A 23,844-nucleotide genomic window follows, 5' to 3' on the forward strand; every position below is an offset into this window, starting at 1 on the left:
CCAAAAGGGCCGTGAAGCCCTGGCACAGGCTGCTTAGGGCAATGATGGAGTCACAATCCCTGGAGGGGTTTAACAGATGTGTAGAATTAACACTTGAGGGCGTGGATTAATGCTGTCAGTGCTAGGGGAATGTTTGGACTCGATGAGCGTAAAGGGCTTTTCCAACCTAAATGATTCTGTGGATTGCTCCGTTGTATCTCCGTGCAATGTCAGCCCAGGCAGGGCTCTGGGAGGGAACAGAATGAAGTGCTGAAGGCCAAGTGATGGTCACCACCTCAGCCTGGTCATCCTTGCTTTGAATGAACGAGTTCCCAAGGCTGCAGGTGTGTCCTCTTTGCTGCGTTCCCCGTTAAATCCCGGCTAATTAGGAGTCTCCTTTTTTACTGAAAGGATGGCCAGCTCCTCCTGCCCTTCCCTTCTCGTATCAATCAAAACCGCTGCCACCTAAATTCAGGTGTGCCTAGAGAGCTCCTCCTTCCCAGTGCCGCGGGGAGGGAGGCAGAGCAAAAGGTGATTTCAGGATTATTCCGGGCTTTAGGGCAGGGGCGCTCGAGGCTGCGGGCAGCCAGGAGGAGCCTCGGCGCTGCCTTTCCACCCTCCCACCCGCTTTCGGGAGGCGCCAGGGCCCGGCAACCAGGAAGATTTCGGCGCGGTGCAGCCCGGACCGGCCCCTTTGTTCGAGCGGGCCCAGCCGTGAGCCGGGAGGGCCGGAGGGAGTGGCGGTGCCGGCCCCGCATCCTCCTCCGCCCCCGCCGCTCCGAGCCGCCGCCCAGATCCCTCCTCCCGGCCGCGCAGGGAGTGGCAGGGCGGCTGCCGGCCGGGCTGGCATCCTGCGCTGCCAGCGAGCCCCTGCCCCGCTCCGCCGGGCAGCTCAGGGTGAGTGGGGCGGCGGGAGGGCCGGCAGCGCCCGGCCAGCGCCGCAACAAAGGAGGGATGGACGGAGAAGGTGCGGGAGGAGCGCGGGCAGCGGGGATGCGCCGCTCGCACCGATGGGCGTCTCGGCCCCGCGCATTGTCCTTGGGCTGGGAAAGGCAGCGAGCATCCTCGGCGGGCCGGCATCCCGGCGGGGTTCCTCGGCCGGGCAGCGGCGGCACCCGGCGAGGAGGGGTTCGGGGTGCTCACCCGGCCAGGAGCCCGGCAGGATGCGGGGCTGCGGGGTGCTCACCCAGAGAGGAGCCCGGCGGGGTGCGGGGTGCTCACCCAGAGAGGAGCCCGGCGGGGTGCGGGGCTGCGGGGTGCTCACCCGGCCAGGAGGGGTGCGGGGTGCTCACACAGAGAGGAGCCCGCCAGGGTGCGGGGTGCTCACACAGAGAGGAGCCCGGCACGGTGCGGGGTGCTCACACAGAGAGGAGCCCGGCAGGGTGCGGGGCTGCGGGGTGCTCACCCAGAGAGGAGCCCGCCAGGCTGCGGGGCGGGCGCTGCCGCTGCTCCTGGGACACGGCACAGCGCGGTGGAGCGGCCAGAGAGGCAGCGGCCTGATGCCATGGAGACGGAGGTGGGAGTGGGTGTCAGCATCCGTGTCTCGGTTCCGAGCGAGTTTTGGGTTGGAAATGGGTGGAAAATTGTCTTTTGTCTTTGGGAAGCTTGACTGTTTGCTAGGCTCAGTGTCCTCGCTCGGGTTTTCTTGGTTAACGATCCAGATCTGGACATTAACCACATCCTGCAGGATCTGCTGTGTGTTTTTGTCTGTTGCAAGATGTGCTGCTGAGGAAGGCCCGGGCTGAGCTGCTGGCACGGTGCTCAGCTGTGAGCAGCCAGGCAGATGCAGCAGAGTCTGCCCCTCTCATCTCCTGCCACGAAACAGCAAAGGGTGTTTGGGGCAGCATCCAGGGATGGAGGCAGAGGCATGAGCTGTTATCTGTACAGCATCCAGGCAGGCTGCAGCAGCGTTTGGAAGCGCTGGGAGACAAAGCACTGTGTCAGCACCGAGTGTTATTTGCTGCTCTGTCGAGCATCATCTCTCAGGCCTACAAACCTTGTCTCAGAAACTCATCCTGCTGGAATGGATGTCAAGTTTTACCAGTCCATCCCTTACTGCTGGCTAGAAGTCAGCAAGGTGACTTGCAACTCAAGAACTGGTCTGTATGTGGACAGAGATAAATTTGGGGTGCCTGGCTAGGCTTGCTGGCCTCTGCCCAGCTGCCTGCTAACACCATTCCTCTCCCCATAAGTGCTCCAAGAGAGCCCTGTTAATCAGCACAGGTCTGTCATTGCTGGTGTGGTGATGCTTGGCAACATAGTGCAGCTCCTGATCTTAAAGTTGGGTCTGAGATTTTAAGAAATTTTAAGAAATTACTGCCTGCTGTTAGAGCCTGCCAGAGATTAGGAAGGAGGGAGTCTGCTCAAACGTCTGTGTTCTCACAAAAGTTGTCACTGCCTACCAGAAATCTCTGGGAGTACAGGACTTCAAAGGCTCAGCTCTGAGACATGGCACAAGTGACAACATTAGCACCAGCCACTGCAGCACAGCAGGGAGAAGCTGTGCTGGAGCCTATCTCAGGAACACTTGTGTGGGGCTGCCCTCACTTAAGGGAAACCTTGTGGTTTTTTCAGGAGATGCTCTTAGGATCAGTATGGGTGGGATTATCCACTGGGGCTAAGGCTTGGAGGCTGCCATAATCTACTCTAGCAAGGAGCTCTTCCTGGTGTGTTTCCTCTTTATCCCCACTTGTGCTTTTTTGATTTGGCAGAAGAAGTGATGGAGAACACAGAGGGGGTTTTCTGCTACCAAGGGATGTGGTGCTGTAAGGACATCCAGATTCTTCTGTTGTATTGCTGGGTGGTTAAAATGGAACAAGGCATGTGTTCCACCTCCTGATTGAGGCTGTTGGTTTTATTTATCAAAATGCTGCCTCTGTCCATGATACTTAGGGAAATACTTTTTTTTTTTTTTTTTTTTTTTTTTTTTTTTTTTTTTTTTTGAGGGTGTTTTACAATTCTGGTGAAGACAGGAGACAATATATAGTTCCACACCCCAGTGTTGGTACCACTTTGCAGAGAGTACACAATGCATGGCAAGTTTTAGATACTTTTAAAGCTCTGGGAAAGCCCAGGTATGGGTAGCTAGACCTGAATGTGACTGCCTGTGTTAGACAATGGTGTGCACTTATCTATAGAGATATCTGTAGATATTTATAGAGAGATCTATTTTTTCATGGATGCCTTTTATAAATATCTTATGACTCTTTTCCTCTCCATCTTCCAAAGGCTCAAGAAGGACCAAGGAAGTTGCTGATATGGGTTGAGAGCACTATTTTTTCCTCTGTTGCTGACTTAAATGCCCCCAGTAATCAATCTCTGTTGTTTGTATCACTGTTCTTATGGTGTTTATGGTAGAATTTCAGGTCTTATCCAGGGAGAACACCTTGTTTGATAGTACTGGTGATGTCAGACTCCAGCCTAACTTGGGCTTTGTTTTACTGGTCAGTGGTTTAAAACAGCCACACTAAGTTGCTGACCAAAGACAAACTGTCCATGCCCACTCTGGAAGCCCAGGTTAGAGTAAGGAATTGGCCTTGGTCTTTCTGGTGTCCTGCTCTATTCCTGTCTTCTCCATGTGGGTCCTTCCCATCTTCTCCCACATGGAAGCTCTTGTTTGCATGGCTGACAGTGATGGAGACACACAGAATTCTCAGTGTATCACTGCACAAAGTCCCTTTCTGCAGCACCCCCGTGCTCTTGGAGCCTTTCCCTGTTCTGCTGAGAGCAGCCTGTGTGCTCTGTTGAGTGTTGATGCTGAACAGGACAAAGCAAAATCATTTCCCTCATAGCTGGATTTGATTTCTTGCTCTTACATGATTGTGCAGTAGCTCATGTTGTGGAAAAATTACTTTGTTACATGTGACTGATACTTTCTGCTATTCCTGAAAAAAAAACAAAACATCCCCTCGAAACCTCTTTTAAATAATACCTACAGCAACCTGACAGTGTTTCTACATCAGACTTTTGGGAAATCATTCCTGTACACTGGTACAGTTTTTTATTATCCCAGTCTAAATAAGTGAAACTGTGTCTCTAAAACAGCCATGCTTGGTTCAGATGCAGTATAAGCAAAGAAAGATGTGTGAGGAAATAAAGCCAACTTTGTCATATTTTTGTTCCTTTTGGTTGGTGTGGGTTTTTTTTCCTTCAGAATGATGGAACTAAATATGATGCTGACTTGAACTGGCACTGAAATTGTGATATTTTAATTTCATTTGTTTTCTTGTATTGAGCACTCACCTGCATAGTTGCAGAGGAATGTGGCACAGACTGGCAAAATTCCATGTTGCAGTTTCTGAGCCTGTCATGAAGTCTCCATCTCCTCATCCCAGTCTGCTGAAGCACAAAGAGAATCTAAACTTTGGTTTATTTTGAGAGTTTATGCTCTGAATTCTTCTGTTAACTCCCTTGATAATAACTCTGTTTGTGCCTGTGAAAGCCAAATGATTATTTTTGAAAATATTTATACTGTGGGTCTATAAAATAAACACTTCAGAAGGATTTTCCAAGTGCTTTGATGGGTTAGATATTCAAGGAGATAGTGGTGCCATCTCTGCCACTGTTTTTGCAGAAGTCTTGGGAAAATAGTTTCTTTCTCTCTGTTTCTCCCAGGTACAAAAGGGGTGCTGTAATTCTGACCTCCTCTGAGGTTTGTGAATGAAATGCTATGGGGATGTTTGGTATGTGCATCTTGGAGCTCTTAAATACCTTTTTGCTCCTTATAAATCACTTTCCTGTGCTATCACACATGCTTCCTTTAAAAAGATGATACAAATTAAATTGTATTGCCTATGCCAGAGCTCTTGGTCGAAATTAATTCTGTTTTATTTTACTGAATAACTTGCATAGTGTAGTAAAGACCACGTGGATATTGGTTACACTGGAAAGGTTTCACAGAAACTTCAAGAAATCATCTGATCCACCTGTCTGTTCCAGATTGGATCTGTCTTCATCTGTCATTCAAGACAGAGGTTGGGAGATTTTTATTTTACAAAGAATACTGTAGCAATGAAGGAATTTGCACAGCCTCTCTGGGCAGTCTGGCTCAGTTTGAACTCTTTTCTGTAGTGCATGTTTCCCTTTTGTTTTGTTGTTGTCATTGTCACTTTGCCTATCTGCATGTTTCTGTACAAAGGACAAAGGTGTTTGACTGATAAAAACCAACACAATTTCTTTTGCAGCATGAACTTTGCAGCACATCCTCTGCTGGGGCAGGGAAGGCTTCCAGCCTGAGGCACCAGCTCCTGATATAGTCACTGACAAAGGATTTCTCTGGCTGATCTGTTCTTTTTCTTCCTTTGGCATATTCCCCCCCCATTTATCTGTTGCATCATGCTTTGACAACTTCTGTCCCCTGTAATTAGTGCTGGAAACTTTTCAGTAACCTGACAGGCACAAAAAGCAGCTGCCTGTTGAAACCAGCAGCACTTTCCCATCCTTTGTGAACACTCACACTCATGACCTGCAAGTGCCTCCCCTGGATGCAGGGACTGTCCTGGCTGTGGAACAAACCTCCCTAGAAAAAGAGGCCTCTCCAGTTGTGTTTGTAGCCTCATATTTGGCTGTTGTATATTATGTACTGTGCTATCTCTCTGGCTCCTATCAGCATGAAGCTGGCCCTGGTGAATAAAGCCTCCTCCTTGGCTATATTTAGCATTTAGCTATTTGTTTTATAACTGAAATCCTTACTATGCAAATTGGAGCAGGTCAGTCTGCAACCTTGGATAACTGCCCTTTTTTTTTTCCCTCTGGACTTTTGTTTCCCAGCTGGTAAGTTTGGCATGTTTAGCTGATGACCCATCCACCAGCCATCCCTAATGGAGATTTAATGATAAAAAATATGGCATAAAAAGGCAGGCCTGTGTATAATATACTGGTGAGACAGAAATCCTTTTGGAGGAAGGATGGTTTGCCTTTTACTCTTCATCTTCTGTGTGTCTGTTTATGTGGGCTTTTACTGGGGCCTATGCAATACCTTTTTGAACTTGCTGAGTCTCATCCATAGGAAAGCTTTGTTTATATGTGTTCAAATATTTATGTATATTTCTAGTAAATACTACTGGCAATATCAATGCCTCATGCAAGCTTAGTCTTGATGTCTCTGAAACATCTGCAAGCACTATTCCTTTATTTATCTCTGAATCTCTCCAAAGCACACTGGGAAGGTGTAGGAGCACTCCCAGCACACTTACATGGAAATGTCAAAGTCAAATAGTACTTTTTGGTGATCATATGATTCAGGTTTATGGAGTGCCATGATGCACTCTGCCTGAGGGTGCTGGCAGCTCTGATTGCCATTGTTACAAGTGACAACTCAGTTTTTGTCCTTCCCTTTTGGTTGAAACATGACCAGTTTGTCTTAGAGATGTTGTGCCACTGCTCTGCATTGTGATGTAGGGAGCTGCTTTTTCTAAGGACACTGCACTTGCTTGGCTAGAGGAGATGATATCTTGATCTCTGTACAAAATCACGACTGTGGCTTTGCCTGCATTAGTGCAGGCACAAACAGCCATTTCTGTGAGAAGTGAAGGAGCAGCCAGGGACACCTGGTGACTCCAAAGCTCCAGCTGGAACATGTAGTGCTGTGCTACTCCAGGAGTGTGGTGGGCTGATCCATCTGTGCTGCCTACCTGCTGCAGGCTGAGTTCATCACTCCTACTCCAGAGATACAAACAATTAAATTGTATTTTTAGCACTGCTCTGTCTATCCAGACCCTTTCCTTTTGACTGCTGGCATCTGCACATCATGGACTGCTGTGTGTGCTTCTCAGGGGCATGGCAGTGTCTGGATTGAATGCTGGTTGAAACCAGGCCATGCAGCACTCCAGCTCCTGCTGAGTCTCTGCTGCTGTGGAAGGAGGCTGGGATTGACAGCCTGGCCCAGATGTGGCAACCTCTCATTCCTGCCAGCCCAACACATCCTGCTGGAGTGGGCATGTTCAGTCTCCACACCTGCTGTGCAATCTGACTGCATAGGGTGGGGTTTATCTTCTCACTGCAATCCCCAACCTCCCTATGTAGGACATGCTAGGGAGCCATCTCTGGTGTCACTGCCACTTAGTGCCCAGAGGCTTTGAGTTGGGGTCCATGTGGTGCAATCCAAAGTAAACATTGGATTTTGCAAGGCAGGGTGTGGGGGGAAAGGATCTGTGTGGCAGGAGGAGATAACAGATCAAATTGGATCTTATCTGTCAATATCATAATTTGCCAAAATTATGATTTTGGTCATTGATAGGGATGTAATTTGAATATGACAGGGGTGTGATTTGAATGAGATGTGTTCCTTCTTGTACTTTAAGATCCATGAGCTATCCAAACTCCTGTTGTGTGAGATGAGTGAAGTTACAGGTGGTAAATTAAGAAACTCCAGGATTAACAAACACTGACTGAAAGCAAACTCTTCAGATTACTGTTCTCCTTGTCTGCACCACTGGTTGTGGTGGGAGCTGTGTGGATCTTGCAGTGTTTGTAGAGAGGCTCAGGAGAAAGCTGCAACTGAATGCACATAGCCCAGAGGTCATCTGCTGAAATGGAAAGATGAGTCTGGGCTGGTGAATCAGCAGGGAGGAGGAGGAGGGTGATTCTTTAGTTTGGTGATCTCAGACCTTTCAAGAGGTATATCCTGCTGCTCTGCCCCCCTCAGCTGACAGGTTGGTGCTGTTACCATCCTCTGTATGTAGCAAGGACATCAGTGATGCCTGTGGAAGGACACAGGAGTCCTGGCTGTCTGTGCTGTATCTTAGCTATGGGGTGATTAGAGGTTGGATCTTTAGAGGTGCCTTCCAACCCACCTGGGTCTATTATAGTCTGTATTTACCTTTTAGCTTCCCTCCTGTTGTATCTTAACACTCACAGTGTGAAGGTGGGTTAGCTGTTCTTTGAACTTTTGGGAGCAGTTGCTTTGTTTGAAGGTATGAGATGACATTAGCTCATAGTATTTGGCATAGTTTGCCCCTGGCCTGGTGACCCATCATGGGATGCAGCATGCACTTTGGGTTCCCATGCCTAGAGCAGACTGAATTCAGTGAGGAGGCTTGGAGAAGGTCAGCTGAGATGACCTGGGAACTGGTGAGTCTCATATCTCTGGAATTCTCAAAAGAGAGCATTTCTTGCTCAGAATGGCACAGAGAAGGCAGAAAAAGGGCAGAGCTGTCTCTGGGAGCTGGGCACAATGGGAGGGTGTCAGAGTTGTGCAAAGGGCACAGGAGGAATGTGGGCAGAAGGTTGGCTTGGATAAATCTGCACTGGCAAGTGGTGGGGTGTTTCCTGGGCAGCAAAGGCTGAAACTGGAGTGAAATATCTTGTACAGTGGTTTCATAACTAATGGAAAGGGGCTGCAGCAGGGGCAGGGTTACATATTCCTATCCTGCATCCCTGCCTGAGGTTTTGGCAGCTTGTGGAGAGGCAGGGTCAGGTTTCCCTTGGTGTTGCACTGGGCTTGTTCTGAGGAGATTCTGTAGTAGATGTAACACCAGCAGTGGCCCAGGGCAAGGCTTCTGTTGGTTCCTGCTGGGATGGCCAGGTCTAAATCACAAAAAGGATTGCATGGACATGGTGCCTTTTCCTAGGGCTCTTGAGAGTGTGTGTAGGCACTGGGCAGAATTAGTGGAGCACAGTGAGGAGTTTGTCCCAAGGTACACCAGAAACTTTTTGTATCCCAGTCTTATTAACCAAATCATCTGCAAGTTTAAAGTGTCAGTCACTGCAGTGCCATCAGACAGGCTAAGCCTATATAAAGGCCTATATAAAAAGGGAAAAATCAGGACAGAAGGGGCCCAGATCCTGGTTTTGTTTCATAATCAAAGTTCAGAACAGAGGCTAGATTGCAGAAGGGCACAAATTACAATACATGTATTAATCTGAACTCCAGTTAGTAACAGATGAAGTGCCAGTGTAAACTTTAGTACTATGCTAAATCAGCAGTCAAAAGCTAGGAAATTCCAATTCTGCATTCCAAAAATGCAGATCCTTCTGTAGCTCTGCATAGCATGGCTGGGTTGGTGTACAGCTCATATTTAATTAAAGAAATTGTTTCTCCAGTAGAAAAACACCAAACCATTATCATGGAATATACATGCCATGTATCATTGTGTTTCCTGCACTCGGCTTGCTCTCCTCGTGTTTCTCTTCCAGATGCTGTTTTTGACAAATAACACTTCCTGTGAATAGGGAACTTGGATTTTATCAAAGCCTCATGAATTGCAGAGAAATCTCTAATAGAATTGAGTGGTGATAAATCAAGTCTGAGCTGACCTGCAGGACACCAGCTGTGAAACCTCTGTGTACATTCTGTTCCCTTCCCATGTGAGCCTGCAGCTTTGGTGTCATGGCCCTAATGAATCTCTGCAGGGACACTGTCCCCTGCCCCCAGGGCTGAACTCTAGGGAGCAGAAACTCATGCAGAACCAAGAACATGTCCAGGATTTTTCCCACAAATTGGAGATAGCTTTGCTCTGCAATTAGTACAGAATTTTTGTTATCTACTGTAGCACAAGCTCATCCAGCCCATAAATTACTCCAAAGGTTATGTAATGACTTCCTTGAATGTACTTTGGCTTTTTATTTCTGCCTCAGGATTTGCATTGTGGTTTTTAGAGTGCAGTAGGAGGGTTTTTTTCACATTGCTCCTTTAAAAACTCTTGCTTTAGATGTAAATCACAGGATGTTTAGTCTGTTATAGATGTTAGAATTAGTTTTAAAAATACCTGAGCTTTTAAATAAAAGTCCTCTAGGTTTTCCCTTGGCATTCTGTGCTAATTATTACAAAACTTGAGTGAGCAAGAAGACTAGCAAGGCTTCTCTAAATGTTAACAGCACTTCACACTTGTCAGGGAAACTCTGTAGTGACAACAGAGTTTTATGGCTGAAAATCTCTTTGAATTCTTAACTGCAAGAGAGAAAAAACCTGCTGGCTGACAGAGGGTATTCCCTGTTTTTCCCTACATGTAACTGGAAGCAGTATGAGGAGTATGAAAGCTCCTTTCATTCCTGCAGTACTCTGTCTCCATTCCCTCTATGGGAGAAGGAAAGGTTTCCTTGGAAGACAAGTCTGACCTTAATTAAAAATGAATGTCTCTCATTTCCTCTATACTTCAGTTAAGTGCAAGGATTTACTCCTAATCTGCCACGTGCCTCAGAAATGAGTTTCTGGTGGCTTGTCAGGAGTAACTCCTCAGAGAAGTGAGAAGGTGTTGGCACAATTACCTTGGATAGGATGGAGCATCTTAAGGAATTAAAAGATAAAATTGCCTTTTCTTCTCAGCACAATCTGTCTCTATTAGCAAAGCTGCAGTTTGGCCTTATCATATCCTGTCTCTGATAGGATTCATTTCCTGTCCCTTTCACACGAGCCTGAGCACTTCCAGTCTGGCCCCTGGATTTGGATTTCAAGGCAGAATTCTCTTCTTGAAATCCCTAACCCATCTTTGCAGCATGGTCTGTGTTGTGAGCCTAGGGCACCAAATCTTTACTTGCTTTTGTCCCTAGCATGGGACACTTGGCAGTAATATATCCAGGAATAAGAACTCCAGGAGATGAAAATGTCATTTCACTGGGAGTGGGGAAGGTGCAGAAAAGCTTGGAAATATGGAGTGGATGCAACCAAATGCTCAGGAACAAGAAATAAAATAGCTTTAAAAAAATCAGTATCTTTAGGCCAGTAAAGGTTTTATATAAGGCCTAATAAAGGAATACCAGATTTGGCTCTGCAAGCTTTTTGCCTTTATTCTGTGTGCTCATTGAGGTGAGTGCAGAACTCCAGTGATCAGGGGATCAAATTCTGTAGCATTTTATTTTCAGGGAGATGTTGAGCTGCACATACTGTTCTGAAGGTTTGCAGTGCCTGATGCTGAATTGTGTGTTTTCAGAGGGGAAGCAGGGGTGGCTCTCAGGCTGTTCTAAGGTAGGTTTGCTCTTGTCCAGGGTCCCAGAGGCCCTGACAGAAGGCAGGGAATGAAACCAGTGATTGTGAGGAGAATGACACAGATCAGGGGATGAGACCCAGAAATCTTGGAGGTTAATGCAAGAGTCTTTGTGTGCATTGAGCCATATGATAGCCCTGAAAGGGCTGAAATTCCATTTACAAATGTGCTGCATCCCAGACCCTCGTGTTCCTCATCTGTAGCATGAACATAAGGAAAGATGGAATAGGGTTTAAATAACAGCACAAGCAATTGAGTCTCAAAAAGTTGTCTTAGATGGGAATAGATAAAAACAGAGACTTTCTTGTGCTAACCTTTTCCTATCAAAAAAGTTGTCTTTGAAATCATTGATTATTTGTATAAGTCCAAAATTATTTTTTAAAAGTATTGTCCTGCTTCTCAGCATTGTTATCATTAACCTTTTGGACAACACAATAATATTGATTTCCCTCAGTATGATAATTAAAAAGTCCTTGGTTTGTGTTATTTCTCTCTCACATTTATGAAATAATTGACTCTAAGCACCTTCAGTTGTTTGTTTTGAATGTGTGCTGCTCTGATGCAATTATTCATGATGCCTGCCAGGCATATCCAGATATATTGCTCCTGGTGAAAAGTATTTCTTGGCTGTACATCTGTAATTAATTGAGAACAGTTCCTGTCTCAGCTTTGGAGATGAAATTTCAGGAGAATACACTCTGGAGTGAGTGTTTCCCCTAAAGAGAAAAGGGCTTCGGTACCTCATTTTTCTGCTAATGAGAGAAATTGATGCTGGGGATGAAAGTGGAAAAAAAAACAAAACCCAAAAGTGGTTTATAAAAAAAAAAAACAAAGGTGGGGGGGTTGCCCACAAGGTACAGAAAAGGATTGAATAAACGCTGTATATGAACCCCCAGAAATTTATCCTTCTACAATAGCACAAAACAACTCAAAAATTCCCCGGGAAGAAAAATCCACAGGCTGAGAGAGTGGTCTGGAAAGGGAAATGGTGTCCGGGAAAAGGAGTTCATGTGGCAGCCCAGAGCACAGCAGATGGGAAATTGTTGAATTTCTTCTCGCAGCAGCCAAAGTTGGAGGATTCTGATGTCCTTGGAGGATTCTGCTGTCCTTTCTCGTGTTGGATCAGCTCCCCCAGGTCTCCGGATCGGGGCAATCCCGGAAAACAAGCCAAGCCAAAAACAGTTCAGGGGAACAAGAAACAAAAAGAGAGGATTCCCGGCACAGCCTCCGTGCTAGGGGAAGAAAAGGGAAAAAACCCTCTTGCTTCAAGGTAGTAAAAAACCCAGTGGAAGAGGAGGAAGGATGCAGCAGAGTCAGAGAGGGAACATGGAGCGCTCCAACCCCGCCCTGCTCCTCCTAAAGCCGCTGCGGGCATCTCTGCCCATGGAGCATCAGCGGGGATGGAGAGTCAGCATTGCACTGCTCCCCTTCCCAGGCTGGGGGACTCACCCTCAGCTGTCCCCTTTTCTGGTGGAACCATGGGGAAGTGAATGTTTTGGTCATTTGGAGCAGGGTTTAATATTGTGCATTCCTGGGATGCTTTTCTTGGTTGTGGGAACAGACAGGATCATTCATTCCAGTATGGGAAGGCTGCAGGAAAAATCTAGCAGATATCTAGAAAATGCCTGTTGTCTGTCATATCTTGTAAAAGAAACAAAGCAAAATTAAGTAGAGCTGGTGGCACTGGACTATCCAGAGGGGCAGATGGGGTTTTCTTTTTACAGTGTATCTAAAGAAAGTCACATTTCCATGAAGTTTTGCAGGAAGGCAAAGCGTACAGCTTGTGCAGGTAATATGGGGAGTAGGAATGATAAATCATGTAGAGAATAGAAACTTTCAGTTCTCCTGAGGTTTCTGGATAGAACTTAAAGACTATTCTGGCTTTCAGTATCAGGGAAGAGAGATGGCTCATGTGTTTCTTACACCATGTGTTTGCCTGTGTTCAGCATCTACTGCTGGAAGCAGATTTTTAGAAGAGCTGGGAGCAGGTTTTTCAGGAGGGCTGTGCTAATAGAGCCTGTTGGGAAGCTGAGGGTTCTGTATGGGAGCTCAGAGCATGTTTTATCTCTAATGGAGCAGGACAGTGCCCTGTGGAGATACTGGCCTGGGTCCCAGGCCAAGGATATTTCTGCAGCATACAAGCTGCATCACTCAGCCAGGAACTAATGTGGGACTAGGATGGCTCAGGCAGCATTGCTCTGGGTGGTGAGGATGACCTAATGGCATCATTTGGAAGAGCTCTGTGCTCAGAGCTTTCTAAAAATCTGCTCATATGTATTTGTGTTGAAGTGGGGGAGAAACTGGTGACAGAGAAGGAGTATCTCTCCCTACCAGCAGGCAGAGACTTCTTTAAAAGCATCCCAGACATTTATTTTTATCTGTGTAGTACTGACAAACTGCATTTATAGTAAAATTGACTCCAGTTCATCCTTATTTGCTGTGTGGTGATGAAAGTGCAGGCATGTGCTGAGGCAGCTGTGCTCAGCCTGCCCTTGTGACAGTGACACTTTGGATGGGTGAGTTTGCCCCTCTCAGACCCCCAAAGCTGGCATGCAGTGGGCACAGCCAGGCAGGGGATCTGCTTTCATTCCTAGTACCACCTGAGAAATTTTTGAATCTGTTTAATGTGACCCTAGTGAGTGTGGCCATGAACTGGTTGTGGTGGTTAAAAAGCATAAAAGCATCTCTCTGTTCCAAGGGGAGCATGATTAGCAGCCTGTGGAGTTCATTTGGATTTAGCATTAGTGTGTTGAAAGCAAATGTGTTTGTGTAAAGATTTCTGGCAAAAATATTTATGTGGTGGGAATACACTTCCTCTTGTTTGTCTCCCCAGTGTAAAAATATCCAGTTGTCCTGAGAAGAAGCAGAAAATCACAATATCCTGTGATGGGAGTGGACAGCTGATCTTTAGGGATGAGATGTGGAGGGAGAATGAGCTGAAGTTCCTGTCTCCTCAAATATGGGCAGCAAAACAGAGGAACACACTAAATTCACTGTTCTCTAAAGTTTGTGGTGCTGGCTGCAAAGTTAAGGCTCCAGAGATGCTCTCTAACAGAAGACTGAAAAGCTGTAAAATCCTTTTATTCTTCTGGCACCCTTTCCTACTTAAATTCTTCTCTACTGCTGTTTTTTTCCTTCCCTGTGTCTTTTTATCTTCTTATCCACATTCCTGGTTAATTCAACCAGCTGTGTGGGAGCACCAGCAGCCCCAGGTTGCTTAATCATGAGTACAAAATCAAACTTTGTAACCAAAATATAGGACCAAGTAATGAGTAAATTCAGGAGTGAAGTGATGTTGTGAAGAGGGAAAACTTTCAGGCTGAAGGTGATGGTTTAAGTTCTCCAGGTAGAGCACATCACCTGCCAGCAGCAGAGCTAGAAATCAAGTTGGTCTGTACAATCAAAGCCAGCCCTGGGCAAAATGTGTCCTATGAGATGGAGTGGGTGGGAGATGCCATATCTGATGGCTTGACAGATAAAAGGAACTTGGCTGATCAATGTTTTTCACCTCCAGATTCAGTTCACTTTCTCCCTATTTTATGCTAAACAGAGCTGGAAGCTGCAGCCTCCTGTCCAGCTCTGACAGCTGTTCCTTGCCAGCTCTGTTGCAGGCAGGCTGTTTTTTCTCTTCTTTAAGAAAAATTTCTTGCTCTTGTCTGTTATTTCTGCTGTGGGTGATGTGATTGGAGCATCCTGCCTCTCATCCCTGACTTCTGCAGTGTCTGAATCCCCCCCAGGTGCTGAACACCTTGGTGGGCACATGGGCAAGGCTTTGATCCCTCAGTTTTTTGCTCAGGCTCCCTCCCCAGCATGTCTCTGCTGATCCCTCCTTCCTTTGTGACTTTAAGCTGATGTAGGATGACTGACTCCTACTGCACTTTTAGATATTTGAGAGCCCTTGGGAGCACAGTTTTGGAATTCTCCTTGTGGTTTTCCCTCCTCTGTGTCTGCTTGCAGCTTTTCCTGGAGCCCTGCCAGCCCTGTGCTCGCTCTGACTCTGAGCCTGTGTTGAAGTCCTTACTCATGCCTTAATCACTTCCCATCCCACTATTGCAATTCCCTCCTTGTACCATCTGTAAATCTTTGCTGCACTGATTCTCAGGGGTGCTGCCTCCCTCCTTTGCCCAGGAATCTGTGTCTCCAGTTTCTGCCTGGTCCTTGGATTGCTCTCCTTGCTGTGCCTGGCTTACTCTGCTGCCACCATTTTTCCCTCCACATCCCAGCCTCAGCTTCCTTTTGGCTGATAGGCTCATTTTTTAAAATTATTTTTCTTTATCCATTAGGAATGTTGCTGCTTTTTTTTTAACAACTTAGTCATTTCCTTTATTTTTCTTTTCTTGTCATAAAATTGTGCTTGTTGATGCAACATCCTTGCAAGGAATTTTGAGGTTTTATTCCATTTGCCTGCTGGGAAGGGAATGACATAAGAAAGGATTGTGACTTCACTAATGAATAGTTAGTAGAGTTATGCTTAAATTTCAGAAAGTTTGGGGTTTTTTTTCAAATTTTCTTGTAAATCCATAGGTCATATACCCTTTCTGTGATAAGTTTTTAGATTTGCCTTTAAGGAAAGGAGCTGAAAATCCCATGTCAGACATTGGGTTCATCCTTCCCCTGCCAGTTTGGAGAGGCTGCCCCAAAGGCTAGTGAGACTGGGGCTGTGCATCAAAGGTGATGCTTTTTGTCAGGGTTCTGACAGCACAGCAGAGGCTTGGCAGGTGCTGAATTGTGGCTTTAGAATTTAAAACAAATCAAAACCATTTCAGTTACTCAAATCCCAAACTGTAGTTAAATTCTTGTTTAATGGCTCTGGGAAGTTTCAGCTTTAGCCCAGGACTTTGATATGATGGGGAAAAAAAAAGTAACTTGAAGATGGGAGATGAGGGCAATATCACCCTTGTTTTATGGGAGAAGAAATGAAAGGTTCTGACTTTTCTAAGGCTGTGAGGACAGGGCTGGGCACTGCTTTCTGGGAGCCTGGTCCATGCTGTCCCACTCATTCTCTGTCTGATTCCTCTGTGCTCTTCTCTCCCAGGTGTGTGACAATGGAAGAAGAGGTGCATCATCAAGAAGCCTGATCAGTGACACTGGGACAGCTCTTGGGACACTGGCAGTAGGAGCCTGAGATACAGGAGACAGGAACCATGCTGAAACCAAGTGGACTTAAAATCCCAGGCAGGGCTGGGAAGCACTCCAGCCCAGTGGGACGAGCATCAGGGAGCACTGCAGCTGCTGTCACCACTGGCTCTAAAGAAGGTAAGGGCTCCCTGCAGGGCATGAGCTGATTGCCTGGCTTGGAGGCAGTGGTCTGGTGGAGCCAGTGTTCCACAGAATGTGAAATTCCCCATCTGCATGTGGGTTGATGGATCAAAACAAGTGTAACAGGGTGAATAAATGGGCTCCCTCTCCCAATTAATGCACAAACCAGGCTGTGGAGTGGGTGGGAGACAGATGGATCTGCTGATGTTTAGGGCTGGCAGAGGTGCCTATACAGACATGGGAAGGGCTATAATTAGGCAGATGGGAACCTTAAATACTGCCCTGTAGCCATTGCTGTTGGCCTGTGAGGATGTAGGAGTAATAACTGAGCACTTAAGGTGATTTGGCCTGTACTACTTACATCAAATTAGTGCCTTTGTTTGAACAGAAACATTTGAAGCCCTAGGATTTGAATAATGACTTACCTTCACATACCTACACATGCTAGCTGCTGTTGATCCATATCCAGTGTATACATAAGCTCTGCAGGCTGCCATTATCAGTATAATTAACACTTTGAAAGCAGTTGAGGGTGTGATTTGCTTAGGATTCATTTCTTCTGGCTTATTGGCTGGTGGGTTGTTTTTTTATTATATGTAATTTAGTAAATATTGAAGATGGGAGTTTTGTATGATATGTTTTTCATTTCACTTTGTTAAAAAAGGCTTTCTTCATTGCTTTCTGGGAGAACACATCAGGATGATGGCAAAACTTGTACTTTCACTATATTACACTTTCATTTGAGAAAGTCAGTGGTTGCTTCTTTAAATCTGTCAACCTCTTGTCCTTATAATTCAGGCCACTTCCTACATGCCTGGTTGCTTTACTGTGTGTTTCAGTATCCAAAATATAGAACATTTAGCAGAATGGGGAAAGCCTCTCAGCATTTTTAATCAAGGGGATAATATTTGTCAAAATTTGCTTTAGCATGCTCAGACAAATTAATAATGGGATAATGGGATAATGATGCTGCAAAATGAGGGTCACAAGACAATGCTGCCTCTTGTCAGAGTAAGGCAGAAGTGTTAATTATTTAATCACATCAAAATAATAGCCATCTCTGAGGTTCCTGTTTAGCTTGGGCACTCTGGGATGGTGATTCAGGCACAGGATGTTCACCCACAGTCTCTCCTTGCTGCTGAGCCTCTGCTACCTTGTGACACATCAGGGGCTGTGCTTTGCTCATGGATTCTTTCAGCTGAGCTCTCTGTTCTTGCAGTGACCAGCAGTGTATGTATAACCTCTGCCACTGTAAATTCTGTCCCCAAACAGAATTGTAAAAGCCAAAGGCCTAACTTGACTTTTTTCACATCTGTAAGGCCTTGTTTGAGGAGCCAAACATTGCTTGAGGTGGTGTGCAGAGTTCCAGACCCTTTGGTGTGATACAGCACTATAGGGGCTGGAAAGGAGCTGCTCTTTCCTTGCTGAGCACTTGGCACATTAACAAATGTGTGGATATTAACAAATGTGTGGATTACAGTTTTGTGTGAATGGGTTTTAATATTAGAAAGCCTGATTTCTTTATTTTGTACCCAAATCAAAGGTACCGAAGTATCCTTTCATTTGTTTGTTAGAGAGAAGCATAAACTGACAAAGAAAATTTTTGATAGGTTTGGCTGTGTATTTTTGAAGTTACTCTCCTTATCCTGTATTTCTGAATTTCCCCCTTGTTTCTCTATACCTTCAGCTGTGATTGAGGAATGAACCTGAACTCCAGTGATGTGCCAATATAACTCCCCACTGTGACTCTCCCAAGGTGCTTCAGTCTGGATTTATAATTGACATGTGTCATGGAGCTGCTTTCAGTTGATTTTAATCACCTGAAAACCACCAAAATGAGGGAAAAGATCTGAGGCTTCTCTCCTCCCCAGAGGCTTTGTAGTGGCATTTCAGCAGGCACAGTTGGTGCATGTCTTGTGGTATGAAAGGGTCAGTTAGTGGCAGGGTCAAGGCAACCTCTGGGCTGAATGCAGTGCCTGTTTGCTGGAGTCCCTTTGTGCCTTGTTCAGCTCCAGCCATCTGTCACCAAGGGATGTGCAGCCAAGTGCCCTGTGCAGCTCCAAATGGAGTCTGACCTTTGCTGGAGAAGTTCTGCATTTTATTCCTGGAAAAAGGTGGGCATGGAGAAAGGGAGAAGTCCTGTGATGGTGGCTTGGTGCTGTGTGACAGATGTACTGCTGCTCCTCTGCCTCTCAGGATAGTGCAGGAGGCTTTTGGAAATTGTGGGGCTGCTGGAGCAATCACAGCACTGAGCCCTTCCTACCTGGAAGGTGAGAACTGTGCACAGGGGGGTTACTTTAACAATTTGGGTTGGATGTGTAACAGTGGTTGGGCTTGTAGTGTTATCCCTGGCACCTTCTCACTCAGTGTCCTGCTCAAGGGCTGCTGCTGTGTCCCTGCATGGCCTGTACCTGCTCTTCCTCCTGCAGGTCTCTCCAAAAGTCTGGCCAGCTGCCTCTTGCTCCTCTCCTTTCCAAAGATAATCTGTGAGCAAGATATGCATCCCAGAATCCTGCTGACTTGCCTAAGTGCCCTTCTCTGGGAGCAGCAGCATCTGTGCTGCTGTGGAGCACAGCACAGTCATGGGATTCAGCCTTTGGTAGGGGAAAGCTCCAACAGAAAACACTCTATTTTTGTGTTAAAGTGGTTTAATTCTATTCCAGAGCCAAGTGTCCACATCACTGAAACTCTAGCCAAAGCAGGCACTGATGTGAGTTTTGGGGATGCTTGTAGCCAAAGAATCTGGTGGTAGATGGCTGTGGAAATTGGATTTCATTAAATTTCCTGGGATGAATCAGATCTGGGCCACTAGACTTTATATGAGGTCTTAAAGTTGTATGAAGGAGTCTCTGTGTGAGGTGTTTGAGAAGCCCTGCAGAAACCACGAGCTGTGACCTGTGTCAGTGCACTGAAAGTGCTTCCTGGGAGGCTGACAAGGTTTTCCTGACTCCACAAAAACTCATTACATGCCCCTGAACTCCTGCCTTACTCCTTGCTTCTTACCTGCCTCTTCCTAGAAAAGCCATAGGAAACATCTGCATTTTATGGAGCTTGATGGAAGAAAACCAGAGTAGTTTGGGTTACAAAATACAGAGCTGCAACTCTGATCTGCATGATGGTGGAGGATAGAAATCTCAAAATCCTGAAATGTGGTTGCAGAAGAGAACCAAACATCTAACAAAGCAACAGAATTAAACTGCAGCAATGCCCAGTCTGTTGCCTCTGAAATGTTCCTTGGCTCTGGGAGTTTAGGGCTGGCTCAGACCCCAAATGGGGATTACATCTTTCAGATTGTGTGTTAAGAGAAGATGCCTGTTCTCCAGTTGTACCTAAGATATGGCAGAGCCATTAGATACAAATGAATTTTTACAAGCTTCATGTTTTGATCCTCTTCTCCTCCCATGAGTTTATCAATCCTGTTTGCACAAGTGCAAGTGGAGGTACTTCCCTTCTTTTTTACCCTAGAATACACAAAGTTGCTTTGATTTCTCCTTTTTATTTTCCCCAGTGTTCTGTTCATATCCCTTTGTAGAAAGCCAGGTGTCTCTTATCTGTCTCATTTCCCAGGCATGGAGATCCCTCTTTAAAATTTCCATTTCCATGTACACTTGACAACTCACATCTCATGTACCAGGAAGAGGGTCAGTGCAGATGGGAGATGCTGTGTGTGCATGTCCATGGAATTTCAATTCATGGGTGTAGGTTTCTATAGAGACCAAATGTGCTGTAGTCACTCTGAGCCAGCTTGCCACACATGTTATATCAGTTATTATTCCTGAAAACAGATTCAGAGTCAATTCTGCTCAAGGAATGTCTTATGTCATCTTTGAACTTTCCTTGAGTGGGAAGTTGTGTCTCCTTCCTGAGCTGGTGCTTTCACAGAGCCATTATTTTTAAGGGCTTTTGTGGTCTGGGTTAGGTACATTGGTTTGCTGTAGTTGTGGGCTTTTTTTAAAAATTGGAAATTGCCATTTCTGCTGAAAGTCAGTGGGGAACTGACAGCTGACATGGACTCCTGGAAGAAATGAGCTGTGAGGGGTGTCCATGCTGGCTGTACCCCTCCCTCCTCTCCTATAAAGCTGGAGCAACAGAATAAATAAGTTCTGCTGCTTTGCAGTAACTATTTTCCTTAACCAGACTGAAAATTCATCTCTAGCTGCCTTAGAAGAGGATTCCCACAAATGTGTTGGCTTATTTCCCATGTTTGAGGTGAACAAAGCCACTGCTCTTTACCCCACATTCAGGAGAGGTTTCTGTGCTGAAGGTGTGGTTGATGGATAAAGGGCTCAATGTAATATCTGGATTTCTTGTTACAAAGCTCCTGTCTCAGTTTCTTTCCCACCCTACTCCTGGAAAACCCTGCTTTTGCAAGATGGAAAGAGAAGGGAAGCTGAGATGAATGGGCCCACAGAGCCCTCCCAGCTGGTGGAACAGGTGAAAGCTGCTGGGAAGAGAAGCATTCCTATTTGAGAGTGAGTTTTGTCTGCTCAGAGCAGTGTTAGAGTAACATGGCTGGAAGAGAAATTTGCCTTTCATACTAAATGTGGCTGTCAGCTGGCTCTAGTGTTTGTTTATAGTTCTTAAATCTCTTATTGAATTAAAAAATTATAGCAAAAGACAGAGGACAAAAGAAATATTTGTATTTACAGTGAAGCTGGGCAGCATTGAGACTTCAGTCTTTGCTGGAGGCAAAAAAGCCCAAACTTATTAAATTTTCTATGAGACTTATGTGCATCCAGTCAGAACCCAGCACAGACCTTGGATTTTACAGATGGATCCTGTTATTCTGAACAGGCAAGTGCAAGTATCTGTCACATGAATTTCATATTTAGGCATGGCTAACAATATCAGAACTGTTTTTCAGCAGTTACCTAGTTTTATTGCCAAAATTATGCTTTGATAGCTAAACTATACAGCATATTGCTGGGAGCCTGGCAATGCCTTCTTGTTTTCATATAAGTGTACATGCTTTATTTTTGATGAAGAATAAATGCACATGGCTAATTAATGTTGGCATAATGGCAACTGTGTGTTGCTTTTGTTCACTAAAAATAAGAGTGAAGCAGACTGGAACGTTCCCAGGGCCATTAAAGAGAATGGGATGACTAGCTCCATAGGGTAATTTAACTAAAATATGCTGTAATGAGGGTTTGATAAGGCTGAGCTGGGTACCAGGTCCTGGTTAGTTGCATTTGGGTTTTGATTACTGATGGGTTGAGTTTTTTGAGTGCTGGGTCCCCTTTTGGGGGACAATTACTGCTGTGCCCCAGGGCTGAGTTTGCACAAGGGGGTTAACTTTTTATTTAAAAAAATCTTTTCTAGAAATGTGATTATGTTCTGAGGGCTACTTCTAGTTTGAGACTCAGCAATTCTGTGGCCAGGTCTCTTTTGATCTGTACCTGCATCAATTCTGCTGGAGGACTCTGAATCTCACCACCTTACCTCTCTTTTGCATTTTCTGCCTTGCTCTTGCCTTTCCCCGTGGAAAATCTTAATTTCTTTTTATTTATCTGCCACAGTGTTAACAGCAACATCTTGGTAAATTGACTTGGAAATCAGTTGTTCACCCCTAGAGTTCCTCAGAATGTTTTTTAAGTTAGATTGGCTGGATGCATAGGAGTAAGAAGCAATTTCTGCTGCTTCTAAAATTTCCTGTGGTAAAAAACAGAGGGAGAGATGGTGTCCTTCCTGGGGAATTTATTCCTCAGTAACAAGGGAGAGCTTGGGGAGGTTGCTCTCAGGTAAATATTGATGGTTTGGTGGCATCTTAACACAGGCCTTTTTTTTTTATAAAGCTGCAAGAAATTACTGAGGCTTTCTGATTTTGTATCAATCTATTAATTCTAATTCCCAAATAAATATTAAAGACACTAAAGCATTGTTTTGCCTGCAACAAAAGAAATAGGATTGCAATGTCCAGAGCAGCTGATTGACTGGCACAGACACAGGGACCTAATTCTTGTCTGTTCAAAGGCTTTGTGCCTTTTGATTAATATTAACTTGGAGTGTTGTGTGCTGGTGAATTGAGAGAGAAGACCCCACATCCCAGGGCCAGAGGCTGCTATTATTTCTAGCAAACATTTGGTTTTGCTGTTTTGCATCAGGCCTCATGGAGTGATGAGTATTGTCAGCTCCCAGCTGAGTGCTGTCCTCAATTAAATCCCTGCTTCAGCCCTGGGGTTGGATTAGTGATCCTGCTGCAAACATGTCATTGGGGAAGTTTGATTAGCTCTTGCTTTATGTTAGTGGCTCTGTGTCTTCATTTCCTTGGGGAATCAGGTGGTTGAGGTGCCAGTGAGGTGTTTGAGGATCAAATGCTTCTATTGCAGTGGCAGCAGGTTAGCACTCCATGAGCAGGCAGAGCTGCAGGATCCAGGTCTGCACAGGCAGTCAAGGAGTTAACAGCTATCTGAAAGAAAATAAGATTGTTTTGGACAGGAAAAACTGCAAAGGAAAGTTACTGTTTTGCTGATCCAGGGCTGAGGTACAGCTGAGGAGTGGGAACTCCTCAACATCCATGGGAACTGCAACATCCATGGGAACTGCAACATCCATGGGAACTGCTCTGCTGAGGGGTCTTTAGAGCCTGAGTGTGGGTCATTGCTGCTGAGGGTTTGCTTTGTGGAGGGTCTGTCCCTCCATACAAATCCAGTTGCTCATGGACACAGATGCTGTCATGAGACCCTGCATGTTTGTTCTCATCCTCATGGCATGTTCTATGCCAGAGTGTTCTGGGTTGGTTGTGGACTTGTGTTCAGCTCATACTACCTTTCATCAGCTGCTCTGCCTGCCATGTGAAATACCTTTTGTACTGGAATTTTTGAAGGTGATGGTCTCTCCACCCTTTCTGGTTCCCCTCCTGAAGGGAAGTGCCTTTGCTGGCATTCCTTTCCCAAGAAGTGATTCAGTGCATTCCAAGCAATATAAAAAGCCATTGAATTAATCTTAGTTTAATCAGCTTTACAGGTAACATAGAGAGATAACTGTGAGTCTGATTTTAATTGTCTTAATGATTAGATACTCTTAGAAGGATTTGATGTAGTTAATCCTTAATATTCAGCTCATTCATTGTGGATGAGGAATGCACACACACCAAAGACATATGGAGGTCAGATACCCTCCTGCTCTCTCTGTAGCTGTTCTCAGAACAGCAGGGAAAGAAAATCTGCTTCCCACAGATGTTCAGCTTATGGAGGTTGGAATAGAATGAACTGAATGCTATTCAGCTGGGCTGGTGAGTCTGCAGCAGCATCACTGTGGTTGTGGTTATGCCCATCAGAGTAGGGATGCAGCTTGGGGCAGGATCTGCTCCTGTGTGTTCTGCCTGCAACAATTGCACTAATCCTGCAAGAGCAGATTAATCATTAAAGGTCTGGGCCAATATTCATTGAAATTAAAGGAGAGAGTCCCTTTGGCATAGCTGGATTTGGGATGAGAGCCTGCAGGATTAAAGTGGCATCAGACTGTTGATACATAATATTTGCCATAGGTGGGAATTAACCATCACACACTGACCCTGCATGTGAGCATCTTCCTTGCAAGCAGTCAAGGTGACTTGATCTCCACAAAAGCCTTAAAACATTTAGAATACAAATATTATTCTCTATTTATTTTAAGTTCAGTAGGATATTTACTTTTTAATGGAGATGCTAGTAAGTAAATTAAAAGAGACTGGTTTTTATGC

The 23,844-nt window shown here is 45.4% G+C and overlaps 1 protein-coding gene across 3 annotated transcripts in view; it reads left to right on the forward strand.

Moving 5' to 3' along the window:
• The first annotated feature begins 447 nt into the window (after positions 1-447).
• CLIP2 (CAP-Gly domain containing linker protein 2) overlaps positions 448-23,844 on the forward strand; it is a 78,102-nt gene continuing 54,705 nt past the window's right edge. Inside the window, exons 1-2 of one of the 3 annotated variants that reach the window (XM_079324905.1) lie at positions 448-876; positions 15,937-16,157. In XM_079324905.1, the coding sequence (XP_079181031.1) occupies positions 16,046-16,157 (112 nt within the window). In that variant the 5' untranslated portion in view covers positions 448-876; positions 15,937-16,045. Of the gene's footprint in view, positions 877-9,185; positions 9,264-15,936; positions 16,158-23,844 lie in introns of those variants that run through there. The other 2 variants (XM_079324907.1, XM_079324906.1) reach the window with 2 other exon arrangements.

Source organism: Erithacus rubecula, assembly GCF_903797595.1.
Source record: "Erithacus rubecula genome assembly, chromosome: 22".
NCBI lineage: Eukaryota > Metazoa > Chordata > Aves > Passeriformes > Muscicapidae > Erithacus > Erithacus rubecula.